Source organism: Myotis lucifugus, unplaced genomic scaffold (genome assembly GCF_000147115.1).
Source record: "Myotis lucifugus unplaced genomic scaffold, Myoluc2.0 scaffold_101, whole genome shotgun sequence".
Classification (NCBI taxonomy): Eukaryota; Metazoa; Chordata; class Mammalia; order Chiroptera; family Vespertilionidae; genus Myotis; species Myotis lucifugus.
This window is the reverse complement of record NW_005871149.1, coordinates 3,743,624-3,761,564: the sequence shown is the minus strand read 5'-3', so window position 1 is coordinate 3,761,564 and position 17,941 is coordinate 3,743,624. Positions and strand designations below refer to the sequence as shown.

The following is a 17,941-nucleotide window of genomic DNA, read 5'->3' as shown; positions in this document are numbered from 1 at the left end:
CAACCCTCGATCATTTAAATATACATATTCTGGTTTATTAATTTTAAAACATGTTTTATATGTATCTCCTATAATTAAAAATAATATAAGTTCATAATCTTGCAGAAATTATAAGAATCATTTAAAAACACTGAATTAAAAAGAATCTGTATGTGTAAGCACTCAAAATAACAGCTCACACTTAATATAATGCTTACTGCATATGACAGTACTGTTCTAAGCACTTTACATATGTGAACTCATTTAATCTTCATGGCAACCTGTGAAGTAGATGAGAACACAAGCAAAAAGAAGCTAAGTAACTTCCCCTCGGTCCTCAGCTCCCCAGGATCCACCTGGCAGTCTGCTTCCAGCCTGTCTGCTGAACCACACACTCTGGGGCTCTGGCTGCTTAGATGTGAAAGGACTTTAAAGGGAAGGGCTCAACTAGATGAGTCCTCAGAGTGATGTGTCTGAAGATATGTAACTCCACATTACTCGAAACACGTAAAAAACCTTTAAAATTTCAAACCCTACATGGAAAATAACACTTATTGCATGTTTCTAGTAGCTTTTAAATAATTCCTCATGTTTAAAAAAATGACTGAAAGACCAACCTGTTAAGGAACTGCTCGGTGAGGTTCTGCTGCTGGTCAGGCCCATCCTCCTGATTGACACCTCCTTCAAGCAGCATCTGTTGGTATATCTGTCGCTGTTGCTCCTTCTGTTCTAAATGCTGTTGATAGCGTAATCTTTGCCTGTAATATTCTTGAAATTGTTCTGTTGAGTCTCGAAGCTTAAAAATTTTAGAAAAATATATTTGAGCAGACTGTGATTGAATATGTTCCTACTCAAGAGAAACTTCTCTAAATGCTGAATAAAATATACAATTAGCTATATTTAACAATTAGAAAATACTAAATATATTGCATTTTGAAAAACAGCATCCATGAGTCTTAAAGTCAAGTAGATTGGTCAATTGCTTTTTTCCACAGCAAGAGACTGGCCAAAATGAATGGTCATCCTGGATCCCTAACTAACCCAAGATAAAAATACAAATTGTAGCAGTCACAAGGGGAACATGGTTAGAGAAAATGAGTGTAGATAAAGACTAATAAGAATCTACCTACATTACTTGAAAAAAAATAATTACTGAGGGATTGCATTAATATTTAATAAACATAATATTAACCTTGTCCAACACACTTAATTTAAGCAAGTAAATTGTTTAATAAGTTACTCTAGAGAGAAACTTATAAAATTTCCCTCAAAAACAATACTTTAGTTCAGGTTTTATATGGGATAAATGGGTGTTCAACTTAACAGTCTCAGCATTCCTACTTCACTCCTCTAAAAGAACTGCATAGCACTCAAACTCACAGGACTTAAATATTTACTGAATTCCAATATTGGCACTATTGTATGTTTTGGTATTCTAATTTCCCTTGTGATTTCTTCTTTGACCCATTGGTTAAGAGTATTATTGCATTTTGACAAATTTATGAATTTTCCAATTTTCCTTCTGTTATTAATTTCTACCTTCATTCTATTGTAGGCAGAGAAGATATTTTGCATAATTCCAATCTTAAAATTTATTGAGCTTTGTTTTGGGTCCTATCATACAGTTTATCCTGAAGAACACTGCATGTGCCCTTGAGAAGAACGTGTATTCTGCTATTGTTGGGGTGTTTTATAGATGTCTGTTACGTCTAGATGGTTTATACTGTTGTTAAAGTATTCTATATCCTTATTGATAATTTGTTTAGGTGTTTTATCCATTATTGTAAATGGGGTATTAAGTCTCCAAATATTACTGCATAACTGTCTATTTCTCCCTTCATATATTTTGGGGTTCTATTGTTTGGTACAAATATGCATTTGTATTTTCAATAGTACTTTTTCTACTTCACTCGAAATACTATTACTTCTTACAAAGAGAGGCACTCTAAAGGTCGCCAACCTTTCGGACCTCACGGACCACCGGTTGGTGACCGCCGCTCTAAAGGACAGTGGGGTAGTAAGTATTACCTCATTCTTTTCTTGCCTATCTGGTCCTGGATTCTGTGCTCCATTTGCAGGCTCCTTTTCTGAAACTGAACTCTGGCCCAGGATTTCACTGTTGATAGGTCGCTGTGCCTCCACAGGTGTATCACTTCTTCCAGAAAGGTGCAAGAAAACAAAAGGGAAGAGGTGGGGGTGAAGGAAAATATATTTCAGTTAGAGAAATTTTAATTTAAAATAATTAACAGCCCAGCTGGCATGGCTCAGTGGTTGAGCGTCAGAGCTATGAACCAGGAGATCACGGTTCAACTTCTGGTCAGAGCACATGTCTGGGTTGCAGGCTCGATCCTCAGTGTGGGGCATGCAGGGGGCAGTCAATCAATGATTCTCTCTCATCATTGATGTTTCTATCTCTCTCTCCCTCTCCCTTCCTCTCTGAAATCAATAAAAATATATTTAAAATAAAATAAAACAATTAACATTTAACATTTGATATGTCAGACATATCAAAATAAAGGGTTCAGGAAAGCAGAGCTAGTTAGTCATCTTCACAAAGGCATCACTAGTTAGGAGCCTTATACTCGGAGGTACCTAAACCTACATACACACATGCACCGAGAGGAGGAAGTAGAGAGACCTAGGAAGAGTTTTTAGCTACTAGACTTTAAACTGGTAATGACCATAAGATGAATAGAACTTGTAAGAGTTGTTAACTGTCCAGAAAGAGAATCAAATGACCCTCATAAAGTTAACATCTGATTTAATTTTGAAATTTATATAATACTTCCATAGGTATTATGTCATTTAACTTTCATAATAACCTGTGAAATAGGTTAGAACTCCCATTTTACAGATGAGGATACAGATTTAAAAAACAAGTGCTTTTCCTGAAATTGCACAGCGAGTAAATAAAGCTTGGACTTGAGTCCAGGTCTTCACACTCCCACTCCAATGCTGCCCCATGCCTAAAGATTGTGGGGGGTTTTTTTTGGAGGGGGGGACATTTAATTTTGAGACTATTATTTTTAATAGCAAAAGCTTACATATTTCAACTGATTTTTCTTCCTTTTTGCTTTGAGTTTTGTGTTCAAGTGAAAAAATATCCTTCAAAATACTACACACTCCTTTACAGACCTTTCTTTCCTGTTTATCTTCTTGTTCGCTATAGTAACTCAATCATTGTATCCCGGATGTAGCATGGTGCTAGCGCGTAGTAAACACTCGAATATTTTTAAGAGAATACTGACATCAAACATGTAGGAGTCTCTTCATGTGGCATCTTTAACATAATTGAGCTTCCCAATATTGTTTTACTTACACCTCAAATATTTTTTAAAACAAGGTAAACTTTTTCCAAAGTAAATGTTTATACTTTATCCACAGCACAGTAGCTCTCCTATAGCATGTTATGATCACCGGTCAAGGCACATACAAGAATCAACCAATGAATGCATAAATAAGGGGAACAACAAATTTCTCTCTCTCTCTCTCTCCCAAATCAATAAAAAAATTTTTTAAGGAAAACACCCACACCCACACACAACCATTAGATTATCTCAGACTTGTGGAGATTTCCTAATTTTTTATGAGCAAAATCTTACCGTTCAGGGGATTCCTCATAAATACTGTGACATTCTGTATTCTCAAGCATGAGACTTCTACTGAGGTTTTGTACCCCTGGATAATGGAAGTTAGCAAAGGAGTGTGACATTGGAGAAGTTTTGTTCCCAAGGTCTGAGATTCTCTTATCGTGACTGGTCAGTCCACAAGTGAGGCCATCTAAAGCAGGATTCAGAGAGCGGGTCATATAGGCATCAGCTGATTGAGGCCTTCTCATTGGAGATGATGGATAGGGAGAAAGTTTGCTGATAAGAGGAGTCAAAAGATCAGCGTATGCAGCTTTTGTGGGTTTCAGGAGTTTATCAACATGAATATTAAGCATTTTCTGTTCAAAAGCACAAGAGAAGACAGAAGAGGGGAGATTCTGAAGCCATGACAATAAACTCAGATCCAAATCGTCACAACCATTGCCACATAAGAGGTCGATGCCAAGAAGTACTTCGCTTTCTGTGATTTCTTCTCCGGTTGCTTTACTTTGACAAAATTCTACGCAGCACTCATAAAGTAGGCCTTTCATTACAAGCTGAAATAAACGATTATTACTTGCTTTAAAACCTGCCTCACTCAGCTTCCTATCAGCAGGAATGAATTCTGCAACCATGACACAAGCCTCTTCGAAACAGTGAACTCGTGCCGTGCTGGGATTCCAGTCCTTAAATTCAGCGTGATTGGTCAGACGAGGCAAAGTCAAAAGCAAACAGAGCTTGCTATAGTCATCTTTAGAAGGGCAGTACTCTTCCAGGGCATGTAAACATTGCACGGCTTCTTGCATGGTAAATTCCAGCTGTAAGAAAATATAAGGTATCACTATAAAGAGATGTCAGATATGAAAGCAATGAGAGTGTTTTATTCAAATACAAAGATACTTCACATACTGTTGTAAACTATTCAACTGCAAAAGGATAACCTCTAGTGTCACAGAATACACTTAGGATTTTTAGGATACTTAACAACTTTCAAAGCAGAAACCAAAATATTTTTCACTACTAAAATAAAAAGATTAAATTATTTTGATGAATTAGCACATTAAGCTTTTATCTATAAAAACAGTGTTGTAATTCAGGCTTGACTATTATTTTCAAATGTATAATTTTGAGGGTAATAATTGAGTTTTCTAAAAATGAAAACTGAAGCATACCAATATTCAACTGTCTATATAACTTGCTGCCACTCCAGCTTATCCAAAAAGCAAAAGAGCCATTCTCAAACTTGCTTAGGAAAATTTGTATGGGGAAAGAAAGAGAATCAAGAGAAGGAACATCGGACAGTCCATTTGCTACAAGAACCATGCAGAGACAGAACAAAAGGAGGTTTAGCTGAGAGATAAATTACAATAATTTGTATAGTAAATATGATATTAGTCATATGCTGTTACTTATTTTTATCCATAAGCTCTTAATGATGTAAGGAACCTTACAGCTTACGTACTCCAGCTTTTACATCTTATGTGTAGGAAAAGTTAGGATGCATATTTAATCAAAGTAATTCAATTAGTGGCAAAGACAATAAAAATTAGGGCTGTGACTTACAATCCAGTGTTCTTTCACTTTTACTAGTAAACATCATTATCTGGCAAACATGTCTCTATTATATATGAAAGTCCTCACTGTAATTTCTTTATGGTTTATTTCAATGAAAACTTACTGGCACTTAAGAAAAGTTTCACTGGTTTTAGATGTAACCATAAGTAATATTAAAACTTGAATAGTAATTCTCTAATCAAAAAGAATTTAGTATCATTGAATTTATATTGTCATAAAGATAACCATTTTATCAAAAAAACATTTCTGCATCAAAGGAAATACGAGCAGACAGAAAGAAGAGGCAAACACATCCGCTTCTGCGACGAGAGAAGCAGCACTGCTGTCGAGTCATCAAGTCACACCTCTACTGCTGCCTAAACCACCTCAACAGGACGGGAGCACGTTCTCCGCACCAGCCAGCCATTCAGTTACCATCTCTGCCAACGTCACGGGACGAACTTAGACTCACTACAGGCAGAAAGTACTACCACTGCCCAGGAGCAGAGCTCATCCGATCGTGGCTCAAAAACACCTCAAAAACTCATGACACTAATCGTTTGTTTTAGTGAATAAAAAGTACTATGACTGAAACAAGACTAGGGCGCAAACCTTCAGGAATAAAAATCTTACATGCTGGGGCTCATCTTCTGATGACATTGCATTGTTAACACATAAAGCTTCTAAAAACTTCTGCTTCAGGATAATGTAACGGAACCTACGGAAAATAAAGTATGAAGCATTAAAATGATTAAAAAACTGAATTATAGCAATGTCAAAGACTGGAAATGGAACTCAAGTTCCTGAAGCTGTTAAAACAAGGTAAGTGTGTCTTAAAGAAGTAATTATTTATTTTAAAAAAGAACTTTAAAAAATTTAACTTTCCAATGTCTCATAAATCAAATGTAATTGTAAGTTACTATAAGTACCTTTGCTTTCAGGAAATTCTTAAAATATGTTATGAAGCTTATCACACTGAAGCCATAATAAAAATAATTTCAGTAGCAAGTAGTCACAATTTAATACTAGAAGGAAGGATTTCTACTTCCAAAATTAATTCTAAACAAAAATCAAGTTTTTATGGAAGATGTCAAATGTAACCTAATATGAAATCAAAATTCAATAGGGGGTGTGCAGGAGGCAGCCCATCAATGTTTCTCTCTCATCGATGTTTTTCTCCCTCGCACTCCCTTTCTCTCTAAAAAATATCAATAAACACATTAAAAACAGCAAGTTATGAAACATTAATTTAAAAAAAAAAACCTTCAGATGAAATCTTACCTTTTTTTGTCAAATTTTTCCATACATTCTAGAGGCTGAATGAACTGAAGGACTTCATCCCATTGACCATCAAGGATTAGCTGCCTATATAAAGGGGAAATCCATGTATTTATCAAATCTGGGTTACACTGATTAAAAGCAGAATAGATGACAAAATAGCATTAAAGCCTCAGTATGAAGTCTGTAATGAGATGAACTTTTTACTTGGTTCCTCAACCACTATAATAAAATTTTTTTTCACAACTGATTTGTAACAACATATGCTATACGAGAAGCATTTGTGAATCTACAACCACTCCTCATTCTAACATACGTGTTTTTTCATTACTCTCTATTACTTACGGGCTAGTGTGTGGTTAAGTCCCTGTCTCAGTGTTTCTCAACTGGGGACAATTTGGCAATGTCTGGAGATATTTTTGGTTGTCACAACTGGGGTGCTACTGACATCTACTGGGTATAGTCAGAGATGCTGCTAAATATCCTACAATGCATAGGACGCCCTCACCCCCAAGCACATACACAACAAAGGATTATCTTGCACAAAATGTTGATAGTGCAGAGGTTGAAAAATCCTGCTCTAAATTGTGAATCATCTTTGAGGCATTTAGTACTACAGTCTACAGTCTGAGAAGGAAACAGGAAGGAGTAAGATCAGGTTTTATCCTACTTTAGGTCCTATGGGAACTTTTAAGTTACAAGGCATTCCTATTGCCACTCTTCTTTTATAACAGCAATTTCCCTCCTTTTGGATATTTTGAACAGTAAGATTTAAAAAGGAAGGGATGGCAGGAGGATCTACACAGGATTGCCAACTTTTGATTCTGCAAAGAAGGAATATTAATAAAAAGCAATCGCAATATGAATATATAATCATTTTATAAAGAGGCATTTTAATATTTAAAAATGTAGGAAAGCCCAGCCGGTGTGGCTCAGTGGCTGAGCATCAACCTATGAAACAGGAGGTCACAGGTTCGATTCCAGTTCAGGGCACATGCCCGGGTTGTGGGCTTCATCCCCAGTAAGGAGCATGCAGGAGGCAACTGATCAATGATTCTCTATAATATTAATGTTTTTATCTCTCTCTCCCTCTCCTTTCCTCTCTGAAGTCAATAAAAATATAAAACTTTAAGAAAAAAATTATTTATAAATAAGTAAATAAATGTAGGAAGAAGGCCATTTCAAAGGCTAGCCCTTTAAGATGAATACATTTTGTTTAATGAAAAACTTACTATTCTGTAATTCCATGCATTTTTCCTCAGACCAGCAAAACTTCTTCACAAACCAACAGGTTTCAAGGGGGTATTTGAGAGCCACTGCTACATGGAAAGACAAGGCCAGACTGCCTGAGGATTGGTTCCTAACATATTGTGGCCTAAGTTCCCCAGTGTGGGGCGTGCAGGAGGCAGCCAATCAGTGATTCTCTCTCATCATTGATGTTTCTCTCTCTCTCTCTCTCTCTTCCTCCCTCCATCCTCCCCCTCCCTCTACCCTCCTCCCTCCTCTCTGCACTCAATTAAAAAAAATTTTTTTAAAGTTCCTTTTCTATGAACTAGGACCGCTTCATTTCTTAAGGCTTCCTAAGTCATAAAATGCCACATGTCCAAGAATCTGTACAACTTGTCAAGGATATTTGGTATTTTTATCACGTAAGCATAAAATACATTTCTGTCCAGAAATTTGGGCTTTTCTTTTTCTGTCCAATTCAAGTTAGGATATATTTAGCTTTCCATTTTGGCAAACGTTAATTCCCTTTTGCTCTGCAATTCCATTTCCAAGAATCTTGTTCTAATCCAAGATACAGAAAAAAAAGGTGCTCAGTAGAGCATTTATTTAAGAAAACTTGCAAACAACTTATTGTCTAAAAATAGAGGAACCATTAGGAAATCAATAAAATTTGAAAATTTTTAAGGTGTAAATTTACAATTACATACAGAATCCTTATGATGGATAAAGCAGGATACTAAACTATAAATGCAATATAATTGCTGGGTTTTTTTCTTAATTGCTGTTATTTTTTAATATGCAAGAAAATTGTCAGTAGAGCATCTAGATTGTAGGGTGATTTTTCTTCCTTATTTTTCTATATTTTCTATAATGAATATGTTTATATAATGAGAATGTTTTATTTCTATGTCTAAAAAATGATATTTCAGAAATATTTTCTCTTTCTGGAGTCCCTGCTTCCTTACTCAAATATTTTTTTAACAATGCCACAACCACAACGTAGCTGTAACTCCCGTTTTTTTTAATGGACCTCTAGATCTTGCTACTGAAACCATTCTACAGAAAACATTGTTTGGTAAATGTTCCAATATAAACACAAACACTTTTTTTTTAAATTATACTTACATAGCCGTTTCATGACTATAAAAAACTATCTGTGTTATACATATTACCTTATTGATACTTAACATTGCTTTAAAGGAGCCACACACCTCACAGCTAATGAATTCATACCTCAGGAAAAGCATATCATCTGAAAACAGGCCATTTATGACTCCACTTTCCTTCTCAAGAGCCAACATACTAATGTGAAGCTTCTTTGAATTCAAAAAGTCTAACATTAGCTTAATGATTTCGACCTCTTTCACATTCACTGTTTCTTCAGCCGTCATGTTGGTAGCCTAAATATTAAACAGAACAAAACAAAAATTAATCCTATTGCTTTATGTCCAAGTGTTACTATCTGGAAAGTACACATAACAGGTTTCTTGGAAATATTTAGTTCAGATATTTTAAAGTGGAAATTGTAATACTTATCAAAACCAAGTCATTCTTTCAGGTGTAACAAAGGTATGACAATGATTTTTTAAGTCCTTAGCTTTGAGAGATACACTCTGGAATCGTTACAGATTAACTAATATAAAGTCTGTGATTTGCTTCAAAATAATACAAGAAGAATGGAGTGGGAGGAGATAAAGGTGAAGCAAGAATAATCATGACTATTGAAGCAGGGTAATGGGTAATGGAGGTTCATTGCTATGGTCTGAATGTTTGTGTCTCCCAAAATTCATATGTTGAAATCCTAACCCCCAAAGTGATGGTTTTAGGAGGTGGGCCTAAGGGAGATTATTAGGTCATGAGGTCAGGGCTCTCATGACTGGGATTAGTGCCCTTATAAGAGACGCCAGAAATCTGGCTCAACCCTTCCACCTTATGAGGATGCAATGAGAAGTCAACAGTCAGCAAGCAGGAAGAGGGCCCTCATCAGAACCTGACCATACTTACCTTGGACTTTCAGCCTCCAAAACTGTGAGCAATAAATTTTCACTACTTATAAGCCACCAATCAATGGTTTTCTGTTATAGCAACCCAGATGGACTAGGACAATATTATTCTTTCTATTCTTACACATGTTGGAAATTTGCCGTAATAAAAAATACTTTAAAAAGTTACTAATAAACAAACCATGTTTAGCTATGTCATAAATACCTTGTCCTAGGTATTCATACTCATTCCATAAGCATTTATTGGCTTTTCTGTGACAGGCCCTATCCTGTACTCAGAAGACACTGGCCCTATCCTTAAGAAACTTCTAGTCCAGCAGCAACATGTAAAATATTGCACCCTGTATTTTAGAACCAAACAAAACAAGGCTTGTTAAAATATGCAACTTTAAGTTATATTGGTACTATCAACCTAAACAATGATATTTTAACTCTCTAAAATCCCTTCTAGCCCTAGCTGGTTTGGCTCGGTGGATAGAGCATCGGCCTGCAGACTAAAGGGTCCCAGGTTCGATTCCGGTGAAGGGCACATGCCCAGGTTGCAGGCTCCATCCCCAGTGGGGGGCATGCAGGAGGCAGCCAATCAATGATTCTCTCATCATTGATGTTTCTATCTCTCCCTCTTCCTTCCTCTCTGAAATCAATAAAAATATTTTTAAAATTAATTAATTAATTAAAATCCCTTCTAACTCTTATTACCTACTAGAGGCCCAGTGCACGAATTTGTGCACCAGTGGGGTCCCTCGGCCTGGCCTGCAGGATCGGGCCTAAATCAGCTCTCCGACATCCCCCAAGGGGGTCCCAGATTGTGAGAGGGCGCAGGCCAAGCTGAGGGACCCCACTGGTGCTGGGGAGGGACGCGGGAGGTTGGCCAGCTGGGGAGGGACCATGGGAGGGCTCCAGGGCGTGTCCGGCCCATCTCATTCTCAGCCGGACCTCAGCAGCAAGCTAACCTAAAGGTTGGAGTGTCTGCCCCCTGGTGGTCAGTGCACATCATAGTGAGCAGTTGAGCAGCCTTAGCATATCATTAGCATATTACGCTTTGATTGGTTGAACAGACGACCAGACACTTAGCATATTAGGCTTTTATTATATAGGATATAAGTTTATAGTGATACAACTGAGCACATTGGTCATGAATTCATAAAGATTTAGAACTAGGATGAATTCTGAAGATCATTAGGTCAAAATTCTCATTTTACATATGAGTTCACACAAGTTAAATGGTCCAAGTTGTTACAGTTTTCAAATGTTAAGGTTCAGAGCAATACAAACAACCACTTGAAGACTAGCTACAAAGAAACATCCGATGAAACAGACTGTAAGCACATCTTTCTCACAGGACCAACTAACTTTAAGCAAGCTCACAGAAATATAAACACATATACATATGAACAAGGTTATTTTTTCAATTTGTTTACTATTTTTTCAATTTATTTCTTCATAATGTGAAGTGCAAATTCCTAGTAGACCAGAATGCTCACATCAGATGATGCTCTCCTACACAGAGAAGGTGGTAGGGTAAACAAGGGACAGTGCCTGGAAGATAGTTAGATGACTCAAATATTTAATGATATCAGACTAAGCTAATCTCACACAGCCACCTCCACAATAAAGACATGCCTGCTTCAGGAAACAGACCAATCCCAACTCTCTCTCCCAGCAAGCCAGCCACCTGATTCCTCATGCTTTGGGTTTCCCTTTGCTGTCTTCTGAGCTTGCCCTCCTATTCATAGACTCTATCCAAAAGACAGTAAATTTAATGATATTTCCACTCACTGAATTCTAATCATATTTCAGAACTGTCTCCCTGGGATTACTCCTAGAGCACAACGATTAGCAATTTGAGCATTCCCCAAATCTTCAGATAATTTTTCCTAGCAAAGGAATGACTTTCACTAATTAAACTCTCATAAAAAAATCATACCTCCCCACTGCATCTCTAAGTTCTTAAAGAGCACTATGTACCAACAATACAACTTCGTGCAGAATTGAGACTACAATTTTCTGATGTTGTTCAGTACACACAATGATATTTAACATTTTATAGGCTACATATTATTCAACATTGTCTAAATATGAGGTAACTCTGGAGCTACTATGAATTTATAGCAATACTCATATTTTAAATCATAACTACAAGTTTAATGCTGCCATCATTTTAGTCAATAAAACCTAAAAGAAATTCATTCTTACAAATACATATTTTACATTGAGTCTACATTTAAATTTTGAATAGATGCAAAAAACATATCCTAGTTAACCTAGAATTGGTCAGGGTTTTTAAAAATTAATTTTAAAAGACAAGTTTTAATTCAATACTCTGAAATTCCCAATAGAGATGTATTATATTTTAATCACTCAATCCATAATTTTAATTCTTATAAACTTCACTGTTGCTGTATACAATGTAAAACATAGGCATGTGCTTGATGACTATATCTCAGAATTATTCTTTTCCAACCATCCTGTGTTACTGAAACATTTGAGTGGCTCCAAAATCCTAGCTATATGATTTAGAAATTAGATACTACACACACACACACACACACACACACACACACACACACTCACACACAGTAGTCCCTCCTTATCTGCAGGGGATACGTTCCAAGACCCCGAGGGGATGCCTGAAATCATGGATAATACTGAACTCTATATGTACTATGTTTTTTCCTATACATACATACCTTTTCACTTAAAGGAAGCACATTATGGCTCTTCTTTGGCATATCTACATTGCCAGCAGCACCACTCTTGTGCTGTGGGGCCATTATTAAGTAAAATAAGGATTACCTGAACACAAGCACTGTGGTACTGCAACAGTCAATCTGATAACCAAAACAGCTAATAAGTAGCCAGCGCATACAGTGAGTGTGGATAAAGGATGACTCGTGTCGGGGCAGGATGTAGCGGGACTGTGTTAGATTTCATCATGCTACTCAGAATAGTGCACAATTTAACACTTATGAATGACTTAGTTCAAAATTTTCCATTTAATATTTTCAGACTGTGGTTGACTGCAGGTAACTGAAACCATGGATAAGGGGGACTACTGTACATATTTTTAAAATAACATTTAATTCATAAATACTTTTAATCTCCTTAAACTATTAATCATTACAAAACCAGAATTTTTCTCTAACTCAGAGGAAAAGAACTCAAGAATAGCCCTAGCCAATTTGGATAAAGCGTCAGCCTGTGGACTGAAGGGTCCCGGGTTCGATTCCGGTCAAGGGCATATGCCTGGGTTGCGGGCTCAGTCTCCAGTAAAGGGCGTGCAGGAGGCAGCTGATCAATGATTCTCTCTCATCACTGATGTTTCTCTCTCTCTCCCTCTCCCTACCTCTCTGAAATAAATAAAAATATATTTTTAAAAAAAGAACTCAATAATAAATGCTTCTTCCCGCCTCCTCAGGGAAGCTATAAATCAGTAAGAATTAACTAGCTTAGGAACAACTAAAATTATCTTTTAAAGTGAGATGGATAGCCAGCTGGCATGGCTCAGTGGTTGAGCAGCTACCTATGAACCTGGAGGTCACGGGTGATTCCTGGTCAGGGCATATGCTGGGGTTGTGGGTCCATCCCCAGTGTGGGGGCGTGCAGTAGGCAGTTGATCAAAGATTCTCTCTCATCATTGAGGTTTCTATCTCTCCCTCTCCCTTCCTCTCTGAAATCAGTAAAAATATATTAAAAATAAATAAAAAATGAGATGTATATAGTACAAAATGTTAGTTATATTAACTTAAAATATAAAAAAAATCAATGAAGAAGTGTCTAAAGAAAAGTACAGAGTAGATTTCTAAAAGCCATTTAAAAAAATAGAGCTCTGGCCCTTCAATCTAACTACGATTTAGCCAAAGTCAGCTCTGACAGCATCTTAGGTAGACCTGCCAGCTCATGGTACACATGAACAATGACTCACCACTCAGAACTTATGTAGGGCCAACACTATAGTGCATTCCACTAAAAATCCAAAGTAAAATGGGGGAAACTCAGAATGTTTCGGTATTTCCATATTAAATGACAGATTTGTCTGTAAAAATATATCACAAAAAACATTTTCCTTTAAGGAATACATTTTTACTTATATCCAATACCTGGATTGGGTAAGGTAAGGAAACAAGAATTTGTTTGTTTGTTAATTTAAATTCCTTATTGTTTAAAGTATTACATATGTCTCCTTTTCCCCCCATTGACCTCTCTCCAGCTGCTCCCACCCAAGAGTTTTCTTTAATAATAAGCACATCTGGCCCTGACTGGTGTGGCTCAGCTGGTTGTCTCGTGCACTGAAAAGTCGCCAGTTCGATTCTTGGTCAGGGCACATACCTAGGTTCTGGGTTTGATCCCCAATCAGGGTATGGTGGGATGGGGGGAGGGGTTGATCTGAATAATAATAATAATAATAATAATAAGCACATCTGAAAACCAGCTGGAAGGTGGTTAATATTTCAGTACTTAAATAACAATTAATATCCATGGACACTCTATGTGTATTCATATTGATTCTTATCTTAGTGAAACAAGATTAGAAGAATGTATTAAGGAGGCAGAAATAAAATTATTTTTAGAAATCTAAGATTAAAGATAAAACGTTAACAATAAGAAAAAAAGATATACTGACAATAGAAATATACCAACTTCTATGTACATTTCTATACATAGTTATGGAAAAAGTTTTATAAAAAAACTAGAGGCCTGTTGCACGAAAAGATTCGTGCAATAGGCCTTCCCTTCCCCTGGCTGCCGGCACCGGTTTTCCTCCGGCATTGGCCGGAGCCGCCTTCAGTCTTCACTCCACGGCTTTGCGCCTACGTATGCAAATTAACCGCCATCTTTGTTGGCAGTTAATTTGCATATCTCACTGATTAGCCAATGGGAGGTACGGTCAATTACCATGTTTGTCTATTATTAGATAGGATATCAGTGGTAGCTTTCTAACCAATTATAAATAGATATGACTTAAATGTTCCTTTGCGATGAGATTACTTACTTATAATACACATTAAAAAGGAAGAAAAACATACAAAACTAAGAATCATTCCGAAGTATAAGATTAAAGAAATTGGGGTACAGCCACTATAAACTTTGTAGTCAAGAAAAAAGTGCTTAAGAAAGGCTCCATTAATCCACAACTCCATCCTACACAATAAAAAGCACTCCCTTTTAATTTCCAACTATTACAGGTTGCCTAATACTGAACTATGGTGCTTTACAATTCTAGTTTGCAGGTAAAAATGTGGATAAGTAAATGAAGTCCCATGAAGCCACCGAAGGAAAAAAAATATCAAACTACAACATAGGACTACTTCACCTTTTCCTTTAAAAAATGAGAAAAGAAAGAAATCTGCTGGCTATCCTCTTAACAAAATAGCACTTCAAAAACTTACGTTGCTGCCAGGTCATTTAATTGTAAATGTCCAAACCCTAAAAGAACAGGCCACATCAGCTGGGAAGGAGACCATCCCCAGTCAGTCTTCAGGTGAGACCACAGCCCCTGTGGCAGCTTGACTACCACCCCATGAGACCTTCAATCAGAGGCTCCCGCTGGTCTGTGCCCAGATTCCAGACCCTCAGAAACAGTGGTATTTGTTGTTTTAAGCCACTAATTTTAGGGAAAATTTGTTACACAACAATAGAGAATACGGAACTCCATTTTTTCCCAAAAGTAAGAATGTATTTTTTTTTCTAATATCTAACTGAAATCTACTTGTGACTTTCATCTAGTTATGTCTTCAGGGTCAGCATAATACAAGTTTGTTATGTTAAAAACGTACACATATTTAAATCTGACAAAATCGTGTTTATTCCCCTACTTCCTTCAACCATTTTTCAATAGCTTTCATGTCTGCCACCATTCCGGTCATTCTCCTCTTAACATTTGTTAATCTCCCTCTTAAGACACCTCAAATTGAACACAATATACCAGGTGTGGTCTGGTCAGCCACTGTATACAGTGAAACTAACACTTCCCATGATGTAGGCACTATACAATGAACACAACTAAACAACAAAAATACAAAGAGTACCATTAAAGAATTACAAATGAAATGTAACCGTCTCCTGCTAAGAATGGGTTTGACGGATTGTTAATATCCTGAGATGCAGGATGGGAAGGGTACTAACATTTATTGTGCATCTGCTACGTCAGGCCCTGTGCTAAGTACTCCCCTATATTATCTATGTGATTCTTGCAATTCTATCATTTCATTTTACAGATGATCACACTAATGCTCAGAAACATTAGGTACTTGTCTAAGGACACACAGCGGAAAGTACAGCAGCAAGAATGGACCAACAGGGTCTATCTGACCATAATCTTGTGACCTTTCCACTACAACATTATGACATTTGCAGGGGTAAAAACAAGAGGACAGAGGAGTGGGAACCAGCGGGGAGATGTCAGTGGGGGGGAAAGGATTCATATGTGATACTTTAAACAATAAAGAATTTTAAAAAAACAAGAAGAAGACATAATTAGGATTCAAGAAATCTTGAGCCTAATGTCAATCAAAGTTTTAGAAATTGGAATTCAACTTATTTCCTGTACTATGTAGTGATTTACCATTCATTAGCTGAGTAAGTCTAAAGCAATGCTTCTTAAATTTTTCTCCATAAGGGCTGAAGAAACTGAACACATCTTCAGAGAGCCCTTAAGCATGAAAATTTTTTGAAGTCTTTGAACTTTACCTTAGAAATTAGTGAGAAATTACCCATATTATCTTTTTGTTTTAACATAAAAACAATATATTTTGCCCAGCCAGAGTGGCTTTGGTTGAGCATTATCCTGTGCGCCAAAGGGTTGCCAGATTGATCCCAGATCTGTTTCTCTCACATCGATGTCCCCCTCCTCTTCCTCTCTCTACATATATCCTTGGGTGAGGATTTTAAAAATATATTATGGCAATAATGCTGTTACTTTAAAAAAAAGAAACAATATATTGTATCCAAGTCTTCAAGTGAAATTGATGACAACTCCGTCAAGTATGTGCCATGTTACCTGGCCATGGATTTATCATACTCATACACATAACAGCTTGTCTCTAACACTGCAAATACTCCTGTTTGAAAAGCATAGGTCAAGCAGGACAAAGTAAACCATTTCTCTATAAATCAAGAACCAATGACCCACACTGAGGATTGTTTAATACCAAATGAAACTCAAGTCACAGATATTTGCCACAGCCTTATTTGCTAAATATGAGAACCTCCTACTGAAAGCAGGAACGCATCCCTGACCCACATATAGGGAGGAAACACCCTTGCCTCCATGTCAGCACAGTAATCAAGGGCCTCTGCGGGGAGTACAACTGCACCTCCATAGTTCCCAGGAGCCTTTTAAGGCCATTGTAAGAAAGAAGGCCCTGGACCTGACAATGCTAAATAGATCAAGCAGAGAACTGTAACGATCCTTGCCAATGTGCCACCACGCTACGAGAAGGTCATCAGCAGGTGCCTTCCATTTTCCCAGAGTGCGTTCAAATACATTATTTTGTTCAACTTCAGAGCCTATTTCCAGACTAAAACACTAGCAGGTATTATCCCCATTTTACAGATCTAGAAATCAGAGTCAACAGGAGGGTAAGTAGCTCTTCCAAGATTGTAATCAGCAGCAGAGGGAAACTTAAATCCTGGCGGACTTCCAGCTTACTGATCTGCTAAGGAGACCTGCATCTTTTCATACTTATTTTGAAGTGTTTCTCAAACTGCAGCATATATCAAGCTGTCCATTCAGTAAGCACTTGATAAATTCCATTTCACAAACAGAAGAGGCTGAACACAATTATGTGAGTAGGAACATAGGCTAATACCCCTTTTCTCTATGATACATTCCTTTTTTTTTAGTTTTTATTTTTCTTTTTTTTTAAATTTTGTTTTATTGCTTAAAGTATTACAAAGAGTATTACATATGTCTCCTTCCCCCCCCCCCTTTAAAAAAACCCCCCCCATTACTAGCTTTAAAAAAAGCGGGGCGGGGACAGGACAGGGAAGTTGGAGGGTGGGAGATAAACAGTTTAAAATCCCTTCACACAAAAATTACATAATTAGTATACCTAAAACTGATATGATACGTATGTCAACTGTAATTGAAAAAAAATTTAAAATCATATATAATGGCATCTAAATTCAAGGTGTTATTTTAAAGCTAACAGTATACTGTTCTGCGTAATTTCTTGTCTTTTTCTTTTCTGTGTGGAAGCAATCTACCCCCTAAAGCCTACGGTTTATTACAGCTTCCTTCTAAATGAGGCCTCGAGAATATGCCATATAAAGGAAAATGGGCCCTTAAGGCATTGCCTCTCTCTAGTAAAA

At 36.9% G+C, this 17,941-nt stretch overlaps 1 protein-coding gene across 7 annotated transcripts in view; it reads right to left on the bottom strand.

Annotated features, from left to right (window-relative positions):
• WDR47 (WD repeat domain 47) overlaps positions 1 to 17,941 on the bottom strand; it is a 35,029-nt gene that overhangs the window by 15,965 nt on the left and 1,123 nt on the right. For 2 of the 7 annotated variants that reach the window (XM_006092606.3, XM_006092608.3), the window contains exons 2-7: positions 8,859 to 9,025; positions 6,402 to 6,485; positions 5,754 to 5,838; positions 3,582 to 4,384; positions 2,008 to 2,134; positions 597 to 775 (exon numbers count right to left, since the gene is read on the bottom strand). In XM_006092606.3, coding sequence (XP_006092668.1) covers positions 597 to 775; positions 2,008 to 2,134; positions 3,582 to 4,384; positions 5,754 to 5,838; positions 6,402 to 6,485; positions 8,859 to 9,016 — 1,436 coding nt within the window. In that variant the 5' untranslated portion in view covers positions 9,017 to 9,025. Of the gene's footprint in view, positions 1 to 596; positions 776 to 2,007; positions 2,135 to 3,581; positions 4,385 to 5,753; positions 5,841 to 6,401; positions 6,486 to 7,630; positions 7,860 to 8,858; positions 9,026 to 17,941 lie in introns of those variants that run through there. The other 5 variants (XM_006092607.3, XM_006092609.3, XM_014459044.2 and 2 more) reach the window with 4 other exon arrangements.